Raw genomic sequence first — 21,522 nt, 5'->3', positions numbered from 1 at the left:
AGTGTGCTTGGAGAGAAGGTGTTCTTTTACGTGCACGCTGACGTCGGGTTTTATTTTCGTTCTATCCGAACGACTATAGATGCTGTTCGGGGCCAGCCCTCCATCCTGCACCACTGACAAGGTGAAACCACACCGGGAAATCCTGGTGAACTTTCACTGCGAACACCTGGATCGATCCCGGGACCTCGAGGTTATAGCGATGCAGTAGGCTACCTTTCTCAATAACCCACTGCGGTTCCCAGTCGACTAATATTCCGCCATGTTTACCCGTTAAAGCTCCAACATGCCAGAATAAAGATCAAACATAATCAAAACGATTAATTCTCACTTATTAAACTTTACATTTGTTTCCTTTAGAAAAAATACACCAATACTAATTCTATCTTATTCGTATGGTCAATTTTTATGTTTGTCAATTCCATCTGTTTTTGTACTGAAATTCCGAAGGGCATTCATTAGTTTGAACAACTATACTGATTGGTTGGCGAGCATGGGTGTTTGCAGTAGAATAGTAACTGATTGGCTGGCGAGACCGTGGGCCGACCAATATCCGCGGATTAGCTGGCGGGTCTGTATGGTGAAATCACGTCAAATAAGGATTTTTTCTTTGCTAACCGATTCAGACATCCAAATCGCGAATGTTTCTTTATTTTGAATTAAATATGTTTTATGAGCCTATAAACACGTCATTAATAATTCAACTTCCTTAACAACGATTGCTGTTGAGGAAAAAATTAACATCCCCCCCAAAAAAAACATCAATTATATTTATTGACATACCTGTAATTTTAATGTGTGCATTATTGGATATACATGTATCGACTATTATTTTGTCTTCTGATTAAGTTCCCATTATTGACCATATATAGCCCACACCAATAGTTAGAAATTAATTGAATACTAAGCTATATAAGGCGTGAGGGGGGGGGGGCTTGTTAAAACAGGACCTTGGGTCTACTCAAATAATATTACATACATAATATTCAGACATCTTTCTAATATAGGTACGACATGTGTTTATAATGAGTGTCTATAGAACTAAATACGAACTGGTCAGGTTTCTATAAGTTTAACTAAAGAACTGAATGTTTCTTGGGTTTATATAATATCTTTTTGTTCTTAAACTTCAAACTTTAAGACTAAGATGCATTATATAAGATTTAGATAAAGAGCTGGCAGTTCTTCAAAAATAGATAATGTAAAATGAATATATTGAAAATTTCATTCAAATTAATTAATTCTGAGCGAAGTTTTTATAAGATTAGCGATGTCTCGTTTTTTTATTGCTACCATTGTTACGATAATGATCAAAGTCTTGATTAGCTTTTTTATAATTAAACTATTAAATGCCGATCGTGTTTTAATCCAGTAAAAATCACGAACATCCGATGTTCTAAAGTGTTGATATATAGTCATGTGAATAGATGCCAGATTTTGCTTTAACATAATGTATCTTTAAGTTCCCCAATCTATAGAAACACGTTAGGAACTTATAAACAAACCTACCAAATCTATAGAAACACAAAGAATTATCACTCGAACGGTAAAGATTTAAATAAGCAAATTTTAATATATAATATAATAAACATTTAAAGCCATTTTAAAACATGTCATACATTTTATGAACCGCCTTGCAAATCGCGAGACCCTAAACCGACACTAACCACCCAGGTACGCGAGAGCCATGGTGGCTCGGCGCGTATGACGATAGATCAATAACTTGGAAGTGCGGCGGGGGCGGGGGGATCAGATTAAATATAGTCGGTTGATTTTATGGCCGATAGAAGGTTGAATGGCCGAATGGTTAACGCACGTGCGCTGTATCGTAAGGACTGCCATTGAGTCAACTGGCGTGGTTTCGATTCCCAGGTTGTACGTGACAAGGAGTAGGGTTGCCTGTCCAGCCTCGTGGGTTTTCTCCCACTGCTGAAGACCCCTATACGCGCATGCGAATTATTGAAATAAAATTGAACCATGTGTTAGTCCCGAAATGACCTAGTTTGGGTCGAGTGAACTTTAAACCCCATTTCTCTCTCTCTCTCTCTCTCTCTCTCTCTCTCTCTCTCTCACTTTGTGGCCGAAAAATCTCGTCCTTTCCTAATGCCACAAATATATATGTATTTTTTTGGGTCCATCTATATAATATTACGGTATCTTTTGTTTTGTCTGTATTTTGTTATGCAGGTATCCTGGATTTAATGTGTTATATTGATGGTTTTCTTTCAATGTCTGTCAGTCATTCAAAAAACCACCGACGAAGCCGTATATTGTTTTGTCCTGTCCTGCCGACCCATGTCATCTATACCCTTGTCCTGCAATGTCGACTAAATATGTATAATATTGCCTTGTCCTGCAATGCCGACTACTACAATATTGCCTTCGACTATGTATAATATTACCTTGTCCTGCACTGCCATACCCTATTATACTATAATTCCATTTTTGAGTGTTGAAATTTTAAGATTGGCGTCGGCTGACTTGATTTGGATAATAGGCTCTCATTTAGAATTATGTAAAATAATTCACACAGAGAACTAGCATGCTGGGAATAAATCTCTGTTCAACGATTAAAAAAGTAGGAATTAAAATGACACCAGCAACAGACGGCGTATTCGTTTAGTTGAGAATTTGTGCACCTTTGGGTATTTCGTCCGAGGTCATATATTACACGTGCGTGGATATGAATATATGACAGTAGTTCAGTGTACTCGCCACGTACGTCTAGATTTCTATAAGCTGATTTTGATAATGGTGATTTGTAGGCCTATATTATTGTTGTATTGAATGGAATGATTAATATAAGCCTATTTAATTAAGCCGCTATACAAATAATGCCGGTTACAGGCTACGTTCGATAACGTTATTTCACAACATTCACCAATTTTAATAAAAGGCTACGAATACAATCTTGGTTTCTCATACCTAAAAATAGCCTATTACTCTTTCCGCTACATATTGTCATGTCGCGTTTCTTTATATGGTAAAAATAATGGTTTATCGACGAATTTATATGCAAATTGCGATTTGTATCAACTGTGACCCCTGGGCTTCATTATTTGACCCAGAATATTGCTGTTAGTATCTATAGTCTGTTTCTTTGTGTAGTCTAATCTTTCCGTAAAGTGGATTGACATGGCCTAGTTTGTGAACTTCTGACTACATGTAGATATCGGTTACTTCTGACTTGTGGTCGTGGTTTCGGTGCATGGCGCCTTCTCAACTTCGTGGGTTTACTCCTGGTTCTCGCCGGCTACCTTCCACAGAAAAGACCTCTAGCTGTATACTTAACTGGTCTGCGATATCACCGTCGGTGTAAGCCAACGTTAAACCCTGCAATCAACAGGTCGTTTCTAATTATACACTGTAGAATTGAATATCTTTATTAAAAACTTTGAATCAAACTGAAAGACCAAAATATCAACAGTATTTCCTCTAATCTACGTCCATATCAAACTTAGAATTATTTGTTTTCCGACTGCCAATTTAATGCTCTTCTAAAATGAAATGGCTGATGAAGGCGGACATACGGCGCTACAGTCTACTCTTATTTGGAATTCCAACCGTCAAATGTTATTTTACGTGCATGACAACGTGTTTTTTTTTTTATCTTATCCGAATGACAGGACGCCGTGTCTCTTCCTAGCATAGTCTCCCACCCTACATCACTGACACGGGCACCCACGCTTGAAATTCCCGAGGAACTCTCTGGTCAGTAAGTATAAAGCTCCTCGGCAATGTAAAAATGATACCCCTTTTCCACCCGCACGATTTATCAACACAAAATGTAAATATTAGAAATTTTTTTTCTCATTTTTACACATAGTTCTGAGTACACACATAGGTCTTAGTACACATAGGTCTGAGAGTACACACATAGATCTCCGTACACACGTAGATCTCCGTATACACATAGATATTAAAAATATATAAACATGCGTCATACTTGTCCGAATTATAATTCACAGTGTCTTGGTTATTGACCCCTGACCCCGATCCTGTACTCAAGGATTGGTTTTGAGTGATTTATGTTTCATTGAATCAGATTCCAGCGTGGAGCTTTTTTTTTATGTCATTTATATATCATTTATGAATGAGTCAAATTCTACAAATTTAGAACAGAAGCGGGTTTACGACAACGATAAGCAAGCGGTTTAATGGGGGATCTTTAATTGACGTGTGTGAATGAATTTATATTGGACAAGGTGTTATCACGTGATTATTCAATTGGTTCTAGAAACCAAGCACCCGTTGTATAAACCATTTGATTTAAATATACATGTATTAAGCCGCACGAGACTTATGACGTAATATACGTTGTATATATAATATCCATATATAAAATAAGATCAGTGATTGGGTAGGGATTATAACACGCAGACGTCTTCTATTCTTGCTGACTTATCAGTTAAATGTAAACAGAGTCTATATACAGTTGAATATTGATACACGCATAGTTATATATCACGGTAAGTCATATAGAGTATACTACTATAATATATTATTGATACAAGCATAGTTATATATCACGGTAAGTCATATAGAGTATACTACTATAACATATTATTGATACACGCATAGTTATATATCACGGTAAGTCTTATTACTACTATAAGATATTGATACACGCATAGTTATATATCACGTATTACGGCATGTCAGATACAATATGAAAGATAGGTTTCCAGGCAACGAAACATACGCCTACAGCATCTAAGTCGTCCGAGCGGTCAACAAGAGTTGTCACATATTTTCCTATTGTCGGTAATGAAACATTTATCATACACTAAAATCTGATTAAGAGTAACAACTTATCAAGTAATTATCAGAAAATCATTAGAATTTGTTTGGCTTTTAGTTCTGCCCAACGCTCACGTTAAATACGAAACATTTTATATCATGGATTTAGCTGTTCAAGTTATCAAAATTCATTGAAAATCAATATACTTGTTTATCTCAAGACCTAAAACTCTGTTTATCAATCTACAGTCAACCGAATGATGACTTTGGTCTCTAGAGCATCCACAAGATTTTTCAAAGTGATCAAGGGCCATAACTCTAGTAGTAATTATCGGAAATCATTGAAAACCGATGCACTTCTTCATCTCAAGACCTTAAACACTGTGTATAAATGTAAAGTCAATCGGATATTAACTGTAGCCTCTAGAGCGTCCACAAAATATTACAAAGTGATCAAGGGCCATAACTCTAGCAGTAACTACCAGATATCGTTGAAAATCAATAGGATTCTTCGTCTCATGACCTTAAGGCCCGGCCCCACTGCACTTATGGATGCAAAGAGGATGTAAAACGGGGAAAAAAAACGTGCCCTCCGTTTGATAACGCCATGCATCCTTTGTGTACTCATTGCATACGTGTTTCATACGCTCTATCCATGGAGCATCCGTTCACTTTGATTTCATCCGCGCAAAAAGTTTTGAGCTGCACAAAACTTTTATAACGGATGAACTTTCTGTCGTGTACGATGTAAATGCGCGACATATACCAGCACCAAACGTTCCATGTCCGTTGTCATCCGTTAAACGTCCACTGTATCCTCTCTGCATCCTCTGGGCATCCTCGCAACTCACATCCGCTCCAGCTGAAAACGGAAAGAGGGAGGAAAGATAAGGTACATGGAACGTCTATACATCGTTAGTAGCACGGAAATAGAAAGGATGTAAACGTTTGCATCTCGTATATAAAGTTTTCAAAACGGACAAAGCGTTTGTATCTGGGATGTATCTGTTATATTGAAGGATGTCTGGAGTTTGCCTAACACCTTCGGAACTGTCATCCACTTCCATCCGCTTTCATCCGCTAGGCTTCCGATGAACATCCATTTAATATCCCCGCTACATATTTCCCACGTTCGTTCTTTTCCGTTCTGTTTTCGCAAATTTTCGTCAATTTTGTCCATTTCTGGAGCGGATGAAAACGGATGGAGCCACCCCGAAAGCTTGCTCGTCCGCTGTGTCCTTTTTGCATACGTTTTGTGTCCATCGGCCACTGGGACCGGACCTTTAAACACTGTGTATAAATTTAAAGTCAATCGGATATTAACTTTAGCCTCTAAGCGTCACAAGATTTTTCAAAGTGATCAAGGACCATAACTCTGGTAGTAATCATCGGAAATCATTCAAATTCACTGAGCCGTTTCGTCTCCAGAACTTAAACACCGTGTATAAATTTAAAGTCAATCGGATATTAACTTTAGCCTCTAGAGCATCCACAAGATTTTTCAAAGTGATCAAGGGCCATAAATAGGATTCTTCATCTCACTAACATATATCAATTTCAAAACAATCAGATAATAAATGTGGTCTGTAGAGTGTTCACAAGAAATTGTGGACGACGGACGGGCGTACGGACGGACGGGGGCGACGGCAATATACGACCACATTTCCAATGTGGGCGTATAAAAATGAAAAATATTTCTAAACATTGAATCAAATTCAATTATTACTGAAATAGACAATAACGTGCCATTACGATGTGAAATGATTTTGAATCCGGATACAAATGAATAAACGGTGTCCAAAAGAATAATGTTGTCCACTCGACACGAGCTAGGTCATTTTTAGACTAACATATGGTTCAATTTTATATGGGTCTTTAGCAATGTGTGAGGCTGGAGGACCCAGAGAAAACCCACGGTGAAAAGAGACAAAAAGTTGTGTTTTCTCCCGGACAAGATGACACTGAACTCGCGAATTTATTCTGGGGTTAATTTCAAATAAAAATACAGAAAATACGAACTCAACTTGATGTTTTAAATAAAACTATTGACCTTTACGCTCAGGATTTTGTTAAGTTACAAAATTATTTTTATTTAGAAAATTTTAACTTGGTTAGTGAAGCTTATGTTTCAAAACTAATTAAAGGATCATTAGATAAGATAAGATAAAGATCTGACAGTTTTCGCTATAGTTACAAAATAGATAATAAAAACAAAATATGCTGAAGATTTCAGTCAAATTGCTTCACTCTGAACCGAGATACATGTATCAGCCAAAAGATTTTAGGCCGGTCTCGGTCGTCATTACTGGCGTTGGTGTGATAACAAACAAAGTCTCGATTATTTAGTTTTACGTTAAATTATCTACCACAAAATGTATTCCAATCCAGTAAATATCGCAGGCTGGCGATGGCATCGAGAGTTGATTATGGTCTGGATAAGTTAATTAATGTCTAATGGGCAGATTTAGCTCTTGCATAATGTATGTTTAAATCGTCTGCTCCTAAATCGTGTTCATTAGATCCTGTTCCGACTCCTGTTCTTAAGGACTGTCTAGACGAAGTTATTCCTGTTTTTACCAATATTAATAATTCTTGTATATCTTCTTCTATTATCCACAACGTTTTCAAACAAGCTTGTGTTGCCCCTTTAATTAAAAAGTTTACATTGGATTCTAATGTTTTTTAAAAATTGCAGACCTGTCTCTAACTTATGTTTTATTTCTGAAATATTGGAGAAATGTATTGCTTCTCAGATAAAAGCCCATCTAGATGATAACTGTTTGTATGAACCATTTCAAAGTGCTTATAAACAATTTCACATTACCGAAACAGCTTTAACCCGGGTTTCAATTGATATTTTACTGGAAATTGATGATAGAAAATGTACACGGTGGATTCTTTTACGTAGACTTCATTTTAAATTCGGCATTTGTGGCTCTGCGGTAGAAAAAAGTGTGTTTTAGTTAATGGTAAATCTTCGTCTGAATCTGTTTTTTTCGTCTGGGGTTTCCCAGGGTCCTGTTCTTGATCCGATTTTATTTACCCTTTATACATCACCATTAGGTGATATTGTCAGAAAATATGGTCCCAGCTTTCATTTATATGCCGATGATACTCAATTATATATTTCATTTACACCTAATTGTCCATCTTCTTTCAATTTATCAAAATTGCAACTTGCAAACTGTATTACAAAAAGTACAGAGCAGCTAGACTTGTTACTTTAACTAAGAAATGTGACCACATAGCTCGTGCTTTTTATAATTTAAACAGGTTACTTGTTAAATATCAAATTGATTTTAAGATTTTATTACTTAATTTTAAATGTTTAAATAATTTAGCTCATGTTTACCTCTCAGATCGTTTAGAACTGTATACACATTGCGTGCATCTGATAAACTACTTTTAAAACCCCAAAACTGTTCAATAAGTCTCTGGTCAGTGCTCTTTTAGTTATCAAGCACCTGTTTTATGAAATAAACAACCATATAGTTTAGGATGTTGTACATCTCTATATTCTTTTTAAAAAAAAACCCAATTAAAACACATTATTTTTTTTAAAATCAGTCTTTTAACTGACTCTGTATACAACCGTTAACATGTCCATAATCTGGTTGTGTTTTTATGATTACATTGCCGCTTTATAAAGTGCACCTGTAGGCCAAGCAAATATTCACTGCGGATCAGTGTGCTGTACGCGTTATATGAAAGGGCGCCCTATAAATATGCTGTAATAATAATAATAATCTTGTCTAACGAAATCAACAATGCTCGATTAATCACTGGCTAATGCGAAAAGCAAATGCATGGGATCACCAAATTAGACCGGAAATGAAATAGATAAGAACATAAAATTATAACGCTGGCATTGATATTTGGTACTATCGCATCTTCAATAGAAGCTAGGCTTGATCTCGCTTTAATGTACACTACAACTTATGCGGATGTTGTAAAACTCGCAGTCGTTGCTTCATGGTACTATCGGTACTATGTCATTATGACATGTGCTATATGTTCTTCGTCCTAAATGAGTCAGATGTCTGAGATGATATTATTATTAAGTTTTAATAGATTATTTTTATTTTCTTACATCATACATATTTTCAAAATGTGAGGAGTATCGTATTAATCTGCAAAACGTGAAATATTTAAAAACCATTGTTTGTTCTCAAATCTAGTTCAATGGTTGAACTATTCTCGAAAATCATAAACACAATGACGTATAATTAATTATATCTGACGAAACTATTCTGATGAAAATATAGGGGCGCCAAGGAAACTATAAAGAAACGGGCTATACTTAAGAATATATCGAATGACGTCACGCCGAACTCGTTTTGAAGTAACACACCTGAAGGGAATCCCGCGCTGGCAACTTTGTTAAAAAAACCCGAAGACAGCTGAAATCGGAACTAGGAATGTAGGTATCTTAATTTATTAAAGATTTTTTTTTTTATCAGAGCATTGGTACAATAGCGAATCCTACAAAGTGTTATATAATAATATATAATTATTGTGGGACTGCCAGATGTCAGGTCTGATCGACGGCCTATTTATTGACACCGCAATCATGATGAAACATGGAATCGCTTGAACAACTATTAGGCCTATATCATTACATTGCGTATCGTAATGAACGCGAAGCCATGCAGGCAGGGCCGCAAAGCGGGTTGATGGATAGTAGGCTACGGTTCCTACGAGAATATATTATTATAAAAAAATAAACAAATCATATTGACAGATCTTATAAAAGTAGACCTAGTTCTCGACCCTGAGTGGAATCAATATTTTCATATTGAACATTAGATCGGGTGCAGACAAACAAACAAGGTATTTAATACAAAAAAGGAATTTAAGTGGGGTAGTCATAGTGACAGTGACAGGTCTATTTATTTAGTGTAAAAAAAAATTATAATAAGAAAATCAATGAGTTAAGATTAGCTGTAGGCTAATGCAAATCTAAAAGTACATAATTCCATCATGAAATGAAATGAAATGGGGTTTAACGTCCTACTGTTCTGCTCCTTACCTGGGCTAATGAAGACGGGCATACGCCATACAGTGCATATGAGGGAAATTTTGCCCGGGCAGCGGCGCTATATACGGCCTACTCTTATATCGAATTCCAACTGCCAAGGGATCTTTTATGTGCACGCCAATATATACACGGGACCTCGTTTTTTCGTCCCAATCGAATGACTAGACAGCTGTCCTTGTCAGGCCCTCCGTCCTGCATCACTGACAAGGGAGAATCACGCCTGAAAATCTGGATGAACTTTCTCGGCCAATGCAGGGATCGAACACCCGACCTCCAGGCTAGCGAGCCAGCGTCTTACCCACTAAGCCACGTGATCCCCTAATTCCATCATGAAATTGGTTGACTAATAAATATTATCTGTAAGAAATGTTAACATTTTTATCTTACAATAAATTTACAGCTATCCCAGTTTGGGAGCAGATGGTGGGTTACCATATTTAAAGTCACATTGCATCATTTTAGCGCAATAGCAATCCCTTTAATTACCACCTACAATAATAATAATATGAACATTTGTATAGCATCCAATCTGAGTCAAATACACATCGATATTTCGTTTTGTTTTTTATACTTTCGATGATCTACACTACATGAAGATCTGACCGGTTGTAGCGATAGGTCACGTCAGAGGTCATATGAGTGGCTTTTGACCCTATGACTTCAGACATTGATTAATCAATCGGCGTTGACGTTTCTAGTGGTTTACCCACAGTTCCGTGCATAAAGAGGCCGAGAACTCGCGGTAACAGACCGTTTCATTAGCTAATCCCTCACATCATCCAAAACGCGGGTTATATAACAACTCCTCTAGATCCTAGTCTAGTAAAGACAAGTAAAATGAAATTTTGAACTATAAAACACAAAACGAAATAGTATCTGTGTTTTAACCAGATTGTAAAGCGTCAATACCACATGCTCTATGCACTTTCTACACACAATTTTAAATTAAATATAACGTTGAAATAGGGATGTTTTAAGTCTGGATTTGAAACACCCAATAGAGGGAGCAGTACACTGAAAGATATTCCATTTTGATGGAGCAAGAAAACTAATTTAATGTGATTTTAACATTTTTTATTGTATTTTCTAATCAGTCATATTCGTCAAAATACGTGAGAAGACCAAATTGAATGACAGTCGCTCACGTTGCTGGTTAGTCCAGTCTACATATAGGGAATACGTTTTGACATTTCACCTTGGCACTGATGTTTTGCCTCGTTCATCAAGGCGTCTCATTACAAATGGCACTCAGGAGCATAGAGTATGTATATATTTTCACGGTATGTTAATTGATTGGAATAGACCAGTAGGCTAATTTGTGTTTGTGTTTCAATAAGGAGTATGTATAATATCATTAGTAATCATTAAATATTATTAATACTTTTATTAATTGAGCTGTGAGCATTGAATAAATTTGAAGGTGTAATTTTATAGATGAGTGAAGAGTTGTGATGTTTTGGATTGTATTGTAAATGCTGTTCAACAAACTTCAATGCACTTGGTGTATATCTCAGTTTATTGATCATAAATCATAAAAGGGATGAGAGACAAGTGATATTCATGGCCTAAGAATTAGAGTAACGTGTGAGAAAGGAGAGTTACATGTGAGAAATTGTGAGAAAGGAGAGTTACGTGTGAGAAAGGAGAGTTACATGTACATGTGAGAAATAGTGAGAAAGGAGTTACGTGTGAGAAAGGATATTTAATAAACCATAGTACATGTATGTACCGATACATAGGATTTAAACAGAGGTTCAGATGATAGACTTGATTTTGGTTGCTGGTTATTGTTATGTAGTTTAATGTAGAGGAGGTATTATACTATTAGAGTTGTCCTGGATCGGGGAACACTAATTATCCTGTGCTGAACGAACTTCGGGTAAAGATATAATATTGAAATGAACTCTCCTAGTTAAAGTTACAGAGAATATCTCAACAATCGTTTAAAATATCTGTAAACACGTCAACCTTATATGTAGTTGTACCTTTTGCTAATTAGAAATTTCTAGAATTTAATCATTCTTGTGTTTTGACTTAATGTTAAGCATAATAGTGTGCTTGATGACTGAGTCTACTTTGTAAACACCTATTTTAAAGGGCGGGTACATTATCTACTGTGTCAATAGTTACCTGGTTTTTACGTGGTCTTATTGTACCTATTTTCATCCTAGTTCACCTGAGTACGCTACTGTACATATCTAATATGCACACTACACATTACGAAATAACATTTTTGCACCTGAGGTTTTTACCTTATTTACATTCAAGTACATGTACTACTGAAGAGAGAGAGAGAGAGGTTCAATTTTATTTCAATAATTCACTGGGGCATAGGGATCTATAACAGTGGGAGGAAACTGGGGTACCTGGAAAAAACCCACGAGGTTGGACAGGCGGCCCTACTCATTGTCACATACAAGTTGGGAACCGAAACCACGCCAGTTGACTCGATGACAGACCTTATGATCTAACGACTATATCTTAAACCACCTCAACTGATTGTAGGATATATTTTTATTATAGATATAAATAAATAAACGCTTGATGTCCAACATTTGTGTCTTTATTGACAGAGTTTTATCAGGTAGAAACTAGAATCTGTATCACACTAGATATGAAATATAAGATGGTGTTTTTAAAGGTTATCCTACGTCATTCAAGGTTTTAATCATGTGACTAGATTCCATACATAGATTAATTATATGTGAGGGCAGCCTATATTTTCACCTCATTGTTGTAATATTTCAGTGAGCACGTGTGTGTTATAATGTATGGACACCAACCGAGCGTGTCAATAACATACTCAACTATTTACCAGATGATATTTTACAAATCTGACATAAACCGATATTGTTCAGGTAATTAATACGTGCATAGAGTTCGTAGATTTTCTAGGTTCATGTCACAAACTGGGCTGTGGGGTCGTAGATTTTCTAGGCTAATGTCACAAACTGTGGAATCGTATATTACGTGTTGATATCAGATCTTAAAGAATCTAGTTTTAATACACATTCCTCGGTCATGTTTGAAATAATTTTTATGAACTGTGTTATCTTTGACAAGAAAGATTTAAAAGAAAAAGAAGAGTTTTATCAATTAAAGTTGTTGTTTATCATTATTCAGACAATATCTCTTATTCCTAAAGCAATGGTCTGAGAAATCCCTCTCTGGCCATTGCTGGATTGACTTCTGAATCTGATACTTGAGCATGTGAGGGAGTGTGTCTATTCTTCCCGTTCAATCAAATCTATCCCAAGTACAGCAACATGACAGCCCTTCGTTTAATCTGGGGTCTTCCCTAAAACTTTGTACAGTGATTTAAGCTATTAAAAACGATGAAAGTATGTTCGTCGCCAAACAGTATTGTTTACATTGTATCTGTGTATCGTTTGTTACGCAATTAGTTTTTCTGCAATATTCTGCTATGCACTGGTTAATTGCCAATAATTGGGCATAATAAAGTCGTGAGTCATGACTTAAAATTATGTAAACATATTTGGTCCAATATGGAGCTCTGTTTAAAGGCAATCATTTTAAATAGACTTTAAATCAAAATATCAATTTATTAAATTAATGACAGTCTGGGAGGAAGCCGGAGGACCTGGAGAAAACCCACGATGTTGGACAGACGACCCTACTCCTTGTCGCGTACAACCGGGGTAATCAAAACCACGTCAGTTGACTCAATGGCAGACCTGATAATATTAATAAAGTCAGCCATATATGTGAATATAGAGTTACGAAATTAATTATGCATTCTTTAAATAAAACCTCAAAAAGAAATTAAAATTAGTAGGCCTATCACTATTCGGTGATAAAATTCTCATTTGTGAACATTCAAATATTTATGCAAGCATTAGTACAGGTTCTGTGAAAATTCACAAAAAACTCTTAACCTTCGAAGATTCAGGAATCTTACAAAAAATAATGCCTAATCATTCTGACTCCCATCTGATGAATCCTAAAGATTGCCATAAAAAGGCCTGGGAAAGACTACATGTACATTGTATTATATAGATGTTCGTTTAGTTTATAAAATATTAATTTAATTAATGCTAGTTGTAGATATAGAACATTATAATAACATGAACAGTGTCAGTAATTAACATTCAGTCCCTTGTGAAACATTGTGCCAGACTTAACTCAACATATAACTGATATTTTGGATTAACATTAATAGAAATATGATTCTTGTTATAAATAGTTATGATTGATAAATAGTTTTCATTTGTCTTAATGTTGATAAACTCATTGAATATTGAAATAATGTAAAAATAGCATGTTATACAACTATCTATAATTGTTTATCAGGTTTCATAGTTTATATATCACTATATCTAATATAAAAATAACATGTACAATTACCTATAAAGCATATTATAGATTATACAGTATCATTTACTTTAGTCTTATATCCATTCTTTCATTGTAAGATATTATCAAAAACAAATTTATTGAACATAGGTATATATGCAATCAGGCATGGGGTAGTGTGTAATCTGTAATTTTAGTTACTGTGTAGTGTGTAATGGTAATTTGAAATGATACCGAGGAGTGTGTAATTGTTTGTGTATTATGTATTGATACTGTGTAGTGGGTAATGGTAATTTGAAATGATACCGAGGAGTGTGTAATTGTTTGTGTATTATGTATTGATACTGTGTAGTGGGTAATCGTTTGTGTAATATGTATTGATACTGTGTAGTGGGTAATTGTTTGTGTAATATCTATTGATACTGTGTAGTGGGTGATGTGTATTGATACCGAGGAGTGTGTAATTTTTCTGTGTAATGTGTAATGATACTGTGTAATAATACTGTGTATTGAGGGATGTGTATTCAAATAATTAAACAAGAAATGAATGTGAAGGGTGTAACGTAACGCATGTGCTTTACATCATATGGTCATGTGACATGGGTTTGAGCCAACACATGATTGGTTAGGGTTGATTTCTCTGATTTCCTCTCACTGCTAAAGAACTGCAAGCACAAGCGAATTATTGAAATAAAACATGAACTGTCCATATGATGGTTTATGTTGAGTACAGCATGGTTTGTCGGACAGCAATCTGTCGAGTACTATGTGATTTAAAGCTTTATTTATGATGTTGGTGATAAGAAGATAATTTGAATAGTTTCCTACGACTAATCTTTAGTATTGACCAAGCTATGTACATGTAGCCAGATTGACCTGATTTTGTAGTCAGTATACATGTATATACCTGTTATTATTGTCTGACTAGACAATACCTATATAATATACCTATAATATAAAGGTACCTATTATATATCTGGGGGTGGGGGGTGGATAGCGGAATGGTTAGCACGTGCGCGCTTTATCATAAGGTCTGTCATTGAGTCAACTGGTGTGGTTTCGTTCCCCGGGTGTACATGACAAGGAGTAGGGTTGCCTGTCCAACCCCGTGGGTTTTCTCCGGGTCCTCTGGTTTCCTCCCACTGCTAAAGACCCCTATTGCAAGCGAATTGTTGAAATAAAATTGAACCATGTGTTAGTCCCGAAATAACCTAGTTTGTGCCGAGTGGACATTAAACCCCATTTCTCTCTCTCTCTATAATACATGTATATATCTAATATATGAAGAGCCCCGGGGGAAAAACGATCCAAGTCACTTTTTCAATGAACCCCAGTTAATGGCACCATCTGGTAGCAAATTTCTGGTACAATCAATTTCAGTTAAAAACGACCAGAGTCACATTGTCCATTGAACCAAGCTCCTTCTGAAATGGCCTCCAGGACAAATACGTTCATCATACCCTTTATTTGACCTTAATTTGGCTGAAAAGTGAAAGTCAGTTTTTGTACTGGTAATTATGATTCGTATTAAACATCATTTTGAAGTTGTAATTAAACCCACTCGTTCTGTTCGTGTCAAGCATTCTCGCCTAAAAGTCTGTTTTGACTTTTATGCGAAAAGACAAAAATGTGACTTAGATCGTTCTTCCCCTGGACTCTTCATATGTACCTACATGTACATGTTTATAATAAATTTACCTACATAATAAATGTATTTTGGATGTATATATTTTTTTGAGACACTTCACTGTGAAAGTGGCAATTTAATAAAACTCTGTTTATTTATCTTTTCAGATTTGAAGTTGAAGTTATTAAAATAGAATCTCCAACCTGTCTTTATTTAGATTGGTATACATGTAGATAATCTCTTTCAACAAACTAAATGTACTCAGACTAAATCAAGTTACAACAATGCCTGGGAATTCATACGAGTTATCTAAAACTGCCAGTCCATCTGATATCAACTCAGGTAGGATATAATGGCCATCTTCAGATTAAAGAGAGAATATGTCAAAAGTAATAATATTATAAAGTTACAGATTCTGATCTGATCCTTGCTAAAATATATTCAAATTTATTATTTACTTCAGAACATAAAAGAAGAATGTCAAATTATATCGAATTCCAACTGCCAAGGATTCTTTTTTACGTGTACACCAATGTGTCCACAGGACCTCATTTTTTGTCCAACCCAAACGACTATACGCTGCCCCTTGCCATGCCCGCTGATCTGCACTACTGACAACGGGGAACCACAGCGGAATATCTAGATGAACTTTCCTGGCTGACACCATGGTATCGCCAGGCCAGCAAGCCGACGTCCTACTCACTAAGTCACTGTTGCTCCCCAAGGTTGGCAAGCCGACGTCCTACTCACTAAGCCCCTGTTGCACCCCAAGGTTGGCAAGCCGACGTCCTACTCACTAAGCCACTGTTTCCCCCCAAGGTTGACAAGCCGATTTCCTACTTACTAAGCCACTGTTGTTCCCCAAGAAAGGTAGATAACCTGCTGACATGGATTTAATCTCATTAAAATGAGGTCCTTGAAAACTATGTTTTTATGTTGGCAGTAGAAATGGTAAATATTGATATTCTACTTGAAGTTTATCAATATTGTAACAAACCAAATATTAAACTATTTAAGCACTGCTAGATAATATGGTCATTTGACACAGTGAAATATTGACTCTTTATCTGTGACATGGATTTAATAGATTTCACTATCAGTAGGTTACCAAGCACAACGATTACATGTATATACAGATGGTCTAATTATACAGTGTACTGTAGACGACAGTATGTTGTCTGTCTGTTTTGTTTTAAGCCTCAGATGGCCAAACACTACCCACGAGAATTGGAGAATTGCGCAGTACGCCCACACATGCAGTAATGATAAATATGTTGATATTATTATTGCTTGAAAATACAGGTGTTGCAGACGGAGGGTTTCCAAGAACAGAATAGTTCATTTGTCTAGTAATGTCGTTTTTCATGTCCAATAAGTTTCTATTTTATTTCAATATTTCATTGAAGTTGCTGATCATTATTTCCATTTCTTGGACAATATCAGATTTTTTTATTGCTAGATCCATGTTAAAAAGTAGTCACATTAAATTGACATTATGGGAGATTAGTTGAAGAGCTGACAGATCTTGCTATAATATTTTAAAATAGACACCTTCAAGAGAATATGCTGAAAATTTCAGTCAAATTGCTGCACTCTGAATTGAGATATTACGTTGTCTGTCTACAACTAGGTCTGTGACATCGGTAGAGGCATACTAAACTTACGCTGTCTGTGTACAGTTAGCTCTGTGACATCGGTAGAGGATGTCTGATGTTGTGAATTTGGAATGGAAATGAACAGTAATTGGACTGATATTGTAATTTTCAAGTGATTAAAACTACCGGCAGTGTCGACTGATAACGTGAATCAGTGAATGTATTATACATGTCCCTGTTTGTCAATTGTCTTGAATTTTAAACTGAAGAACATGAGTTTGTTTTTATCCAGTCCTTCTCATAAACTCTGGTGTAGGCTGGAGGGCCTGGCAAGGGACAATGTATAGTCCTTTGGATGGGATAAAAAAACGAGGCTCTGTGTACATATTGGCATGCACATAAAAGATCCCTTGACAGTTGGAATTCGATATAAGAGTAGGCTGCAGCCCTCTAACTTGAAGCAGCCATTAGTCTTTTTACGACTCGAGACTCAACTTTCCCAGAGTTTATGGCCATGGCATCTTGACCCAGGGATTTCCCATTTTGTTTGTGTTTAGGCTAGGACACTGACTTTAGTTTTTCTTTTATTTAATTTAAAGTTTTTGATAAAAAGAATGATATATATATAGATAATTTTACTGTGTATTGCAGGTAAAATACGGACAAGAAATGGTAATACTAACACCAGTGCTGTAGAAATGAATGGTAACATTACACTTCTAAATATCAAGCTGTCATCATCCTTGATAAATAACTACCCACAAACAAATATAGTAGCTTCCATTCAATCAAGACAGTTTCTCATCCAAAATTTGTTAAAGTCATTTAGTTTTAACAGTACATTATGACCCTCAAAACATTGGTTTCTATTGATTTTCACTCCCACCATGTTTATCTGGATTCACTCCCTGTCTGGTGTAAGATGGAGGGCCTGTCTAGTTATTCAGATCCTTAGACCATTTTATTCAGACAAGTAGGATGTCAATGGCCATTTCATTTCGGGGGGGGGGGGGGGGTTGGATGGCCGAATGGTTAGTACGTGCACGCTGTATCATAAGACCTGTTATTGAGTCAACTGGCGTGGTTTTCGATTCCCCGGTTGTACGTGACAAGGGGTAGGGTCGTTTGTCCAACCTCGTGGGTTTTCTCAGGTCCTCCGGTTTCCTCCCACTGCTAAAGACCCCTACACGCAAGCGAATTAGTGAAATAAAATTAAACCATATGTTAGTCCCGAAATGACCTAGTTTGTGTTGAGTGGACGTTAAACCCCATTTCTCTCTCTCATTTCATTTCTGACATTAAGATACCGGTGGGTTGAATGATATTGACTATATTGTAATATTTCTCTAGGTGTTAATAAAGTTGATCCAGCTGTAGAAATTAAAGATGGTGCCAGTGGGAAGAAAGAGAAAAAAGCTCCAGATATGGTTGGTGCACTAGAAATGGTGAGAAGAATTTTATTCTATTTTCAGAAATTTGAAAACAAAAATCTTCAACCTACAATCTCTTAATCACGTTTTAAAATGAGAAAAGTTGAAATATAATTTGTTTTTCGAACTTACATTTAAATATAAAACTAATTTAAGACGGGATATAAAAATATTTTAAATTGTTGTAGCCTTTTGTCAGTTACAAATTATTTTTTGAGTGTGTATCATGGAGTGTTGATATATCGTGTATCAAGGGTTAGTTTGTTGTTGAAGCTCGAGCCAGTTACCATTTTAAATTCATTGGCTTTGGGTGAAAGAAAGGATAAATTTTAAGATGCTTTCTTCAACATATCAGGCTATTGATAAATTTACATTAGACGAGTTTACCTACAAGTCTTAATGGTTTCATATAAACTGACTAGAAATCTTCATGCGGATAGTATACACATGATGAAATTTAACACTTTCATACCACACCATCTCATCCTCAACATGTTAAACTTTCTCCATCCCTATTTCTTTTCATGTCTTGCTTAAAAACATGGCTGTTCAGTTTTCACACTCATAGTTGAAGGCAAACTAAATGCACTTGAGGAGTTTTTTTTAAAAAAAAAGAAATTACAATGTGAAGAATGGGCTATATAGAATAAATTATCATTATCATATATAATAAAATCTCTTGTTATGTGGACCTATATTGTTGTCGCCCAGTCCGTCCGCCCTCGATTTCTTTGTGGACATATCTCCAAAAGATTTCGATCCCTTTTGATATTAGCATGTATGGGATCAAAACTTCATAGATTATGGCCCCGATTGTACGAAAAATCACGCCTTTACCTTGTGGACACTCGAGAGGTCACAATTCTTATCCACTTTAGATGGAACTTTAAATGTATGTTTATAACCCAAAGATCTCGGTTCCTTTTGATAATACCATGGTTAGAATTTTTATCTTTTTTTTTTTTTTAAACTTAAAATATGTATTTATATCCCAGAGATTTCGATTCCATTTGATATTCACGCTTATCAGACCATAACTTCCTGGATTATGTTCCCTGATTGTATGAAAAATCGCTTTTTATTTTAGCTTGTTTTCTGTCCATCTCTTGCAAAATGTGGGCATATCTTGCATGGCAACTGCTTGTTGTGTTCTTCCTGTGACCTGATTCTGAATATAAACCAGTGATTGTTGTGTTCTTCCTGTGACCTGATTCTGATTGTTGTGGTCAGTTTACATCCAATATAAACCAGTGATTGTTGTGGTCAGTTTTACATCCAATAATAAAGATCCTATTGTTTGTAATTTTTAAAGAATTTATAAAATGATTTTTTGGGCATTTTTATTTTCAGTTCCGGTTTGCGGATTGTACTGACAGATTATTGATGATATTTGGAAGTATTGCAGCCGTTATTCATGGAGCTGCTTTTCCTGTTATGATTATAGTGTTTGGGGATATGATCGATCTCTTTGTAAATTCTGCACTTTTTGCAAATTTTCTAGCTGACCCATTTGTGGCTGGTTTTCTATCAAGTATCAATATAACAGCTACTGATGTTATAAAAGACCCATCTATACTAATGTAAGTTATCATGGTGTTGATTTATTCACTCAGGTTGGTTTACTTTTGTGTGTTCATGTTGTTTACATCAAAGAACTGTAGCCAGTTGAGTGAAACGCTGCTGTCTGAACAAACTTCCATTATAACACACTGCATGACGTATGTCCAGCTTCAGTACCCCGACAACAGCATGGCGTTAAACTCCATTTCGTATTTTCTGAACTTCTGTGGGGCTTGTTGTCTGTCTGCATTGGTGAATATGTAAGCTTACATTTAGTAATTTTCGTTAGTAGCCTGGACGTAACTGCAAAATTTGTGCCTGACATGACACAGGTTGTGCCTGACATGACACAGATAGTGCCTGACAAACATATCACTGACATGTTTCCAAAATCATGTAGATTTCGTCAATTTTTCAGGAAACTCAAAATATTACAACTGTACTAAATGGAATCCTACTTTGTGAGATTGGATTTGACAAACAAAGTTTACTTTAACCGGTTATCCACACCAACAAGAAGTCACACATTATATTTATTTTACAGTGATATTTTGACACAAACTTCGCTTTTATCCCTGTCTTCTTCAAAGGATAATTATACATCAGGATTATACATTACTCATAACTTCGCTGAGAAGAAAATAAGTCCGTTCATGTTTGTTTGTGGCCATTCTAAGAGGTCAAAACTTTTATCCCATTTTAATAAAACTTAAAGCATAAATGTATGTTTGTATTCCAAAGATCTCGGTCTCTTTCGATAACGCGCATAGGGCTGTAACTTTCTGGATAATTGTCCATGATTAAATGAAATATCACGTTTTTAGCTTATGGACCCAAGTGGTTCCCCCTTGTCAGTGTTTCAGGACGGAGGGCCTGACAAGTACTGCTGTTTGGATGGGATGAAAAACCGAGGTCCCGTGTACACATTGGCATGCACGTAAAAGATCCCTTGACAGTTGGAATTTGACATAAGAGTAGGCCGTAATGCCGCTGTCCGGGCAAAATTTCCCTCATAGCACTCTGTATGGTGTATGTCCGTCTTCATTAACCCAGTTCGGAGCAGATTTGTAGGATGTTAAACCCCATTTCATTTCATACAACTTGCATTGACCATGAAAGACACTAATTTTTTAACTGAATGACTAAAGTTATCATCTGATATGATATGTATTTAGAGCAGTAAAAAAACGCAGGGTCGTGTGACATAAGATACTAATATTC

At 35.9% G+C, this 21,522-nt stretch overlaps 1 protein-coding gene across 2 annotated transcripts in view; it reads left to right on the top strand.

Moving 5' to 3' along the window:
- Nucleotides 1–4,328: 4,328 nt before the first annotated feature.
- Nucleotides 4,329–21,522, top strand: part of LOC126832345 (ATP-dependent translocase ABCB1) — a 52,390-nt gene continuing 35,196 nt past the window's right edge. The window contains exons 1-5 of one of the 2 annotated variants that reach the window (XM_056103209.1): nt 4,329–4,466; nt 15,884–16,058; nt 17,963–18,016; nt 18,662–18,756; nt 20,092–20,321. In XM_056103209.1, coding sequence (XP_055959184.1) covers nt 16,001–16,058; nt 17,963–18,016; nt 18,662–18,756; nt 20,092–20,321 — 437 coding nt within the window. In that variant the 5' untranslated portion in view covers nt 4,329–4,466; nt 15,884–16,000. Of the gene's footprint in view, nt 4,467–9,038; nt 9,158–15,883; nt 16,059–17,962; nt 18,017–18,661; nt 18,757–20,091; nt 20,322–21,522 lie in introns of those variants that run through there. The other variant, XM_050563096.2, reaches the window with a different exon arrangement.

Source organism: Patella vulgata, chromosome 9 (assembly GCF_932274485.2).
Source record: "Patella vulgata chromosome 9, xgPatVulg1.2, whole genome shotgun sequence".
Lineage (NCBI taxonomy): Eukaryota > Metazoa > Mollusca > Gastropoda > Patellidae > Patella > Patella vulgata.
Note: the sequence above shows the minus strand (reverse complement) of the source record. Positions and strands in the feature narration are given on the sequence as shown.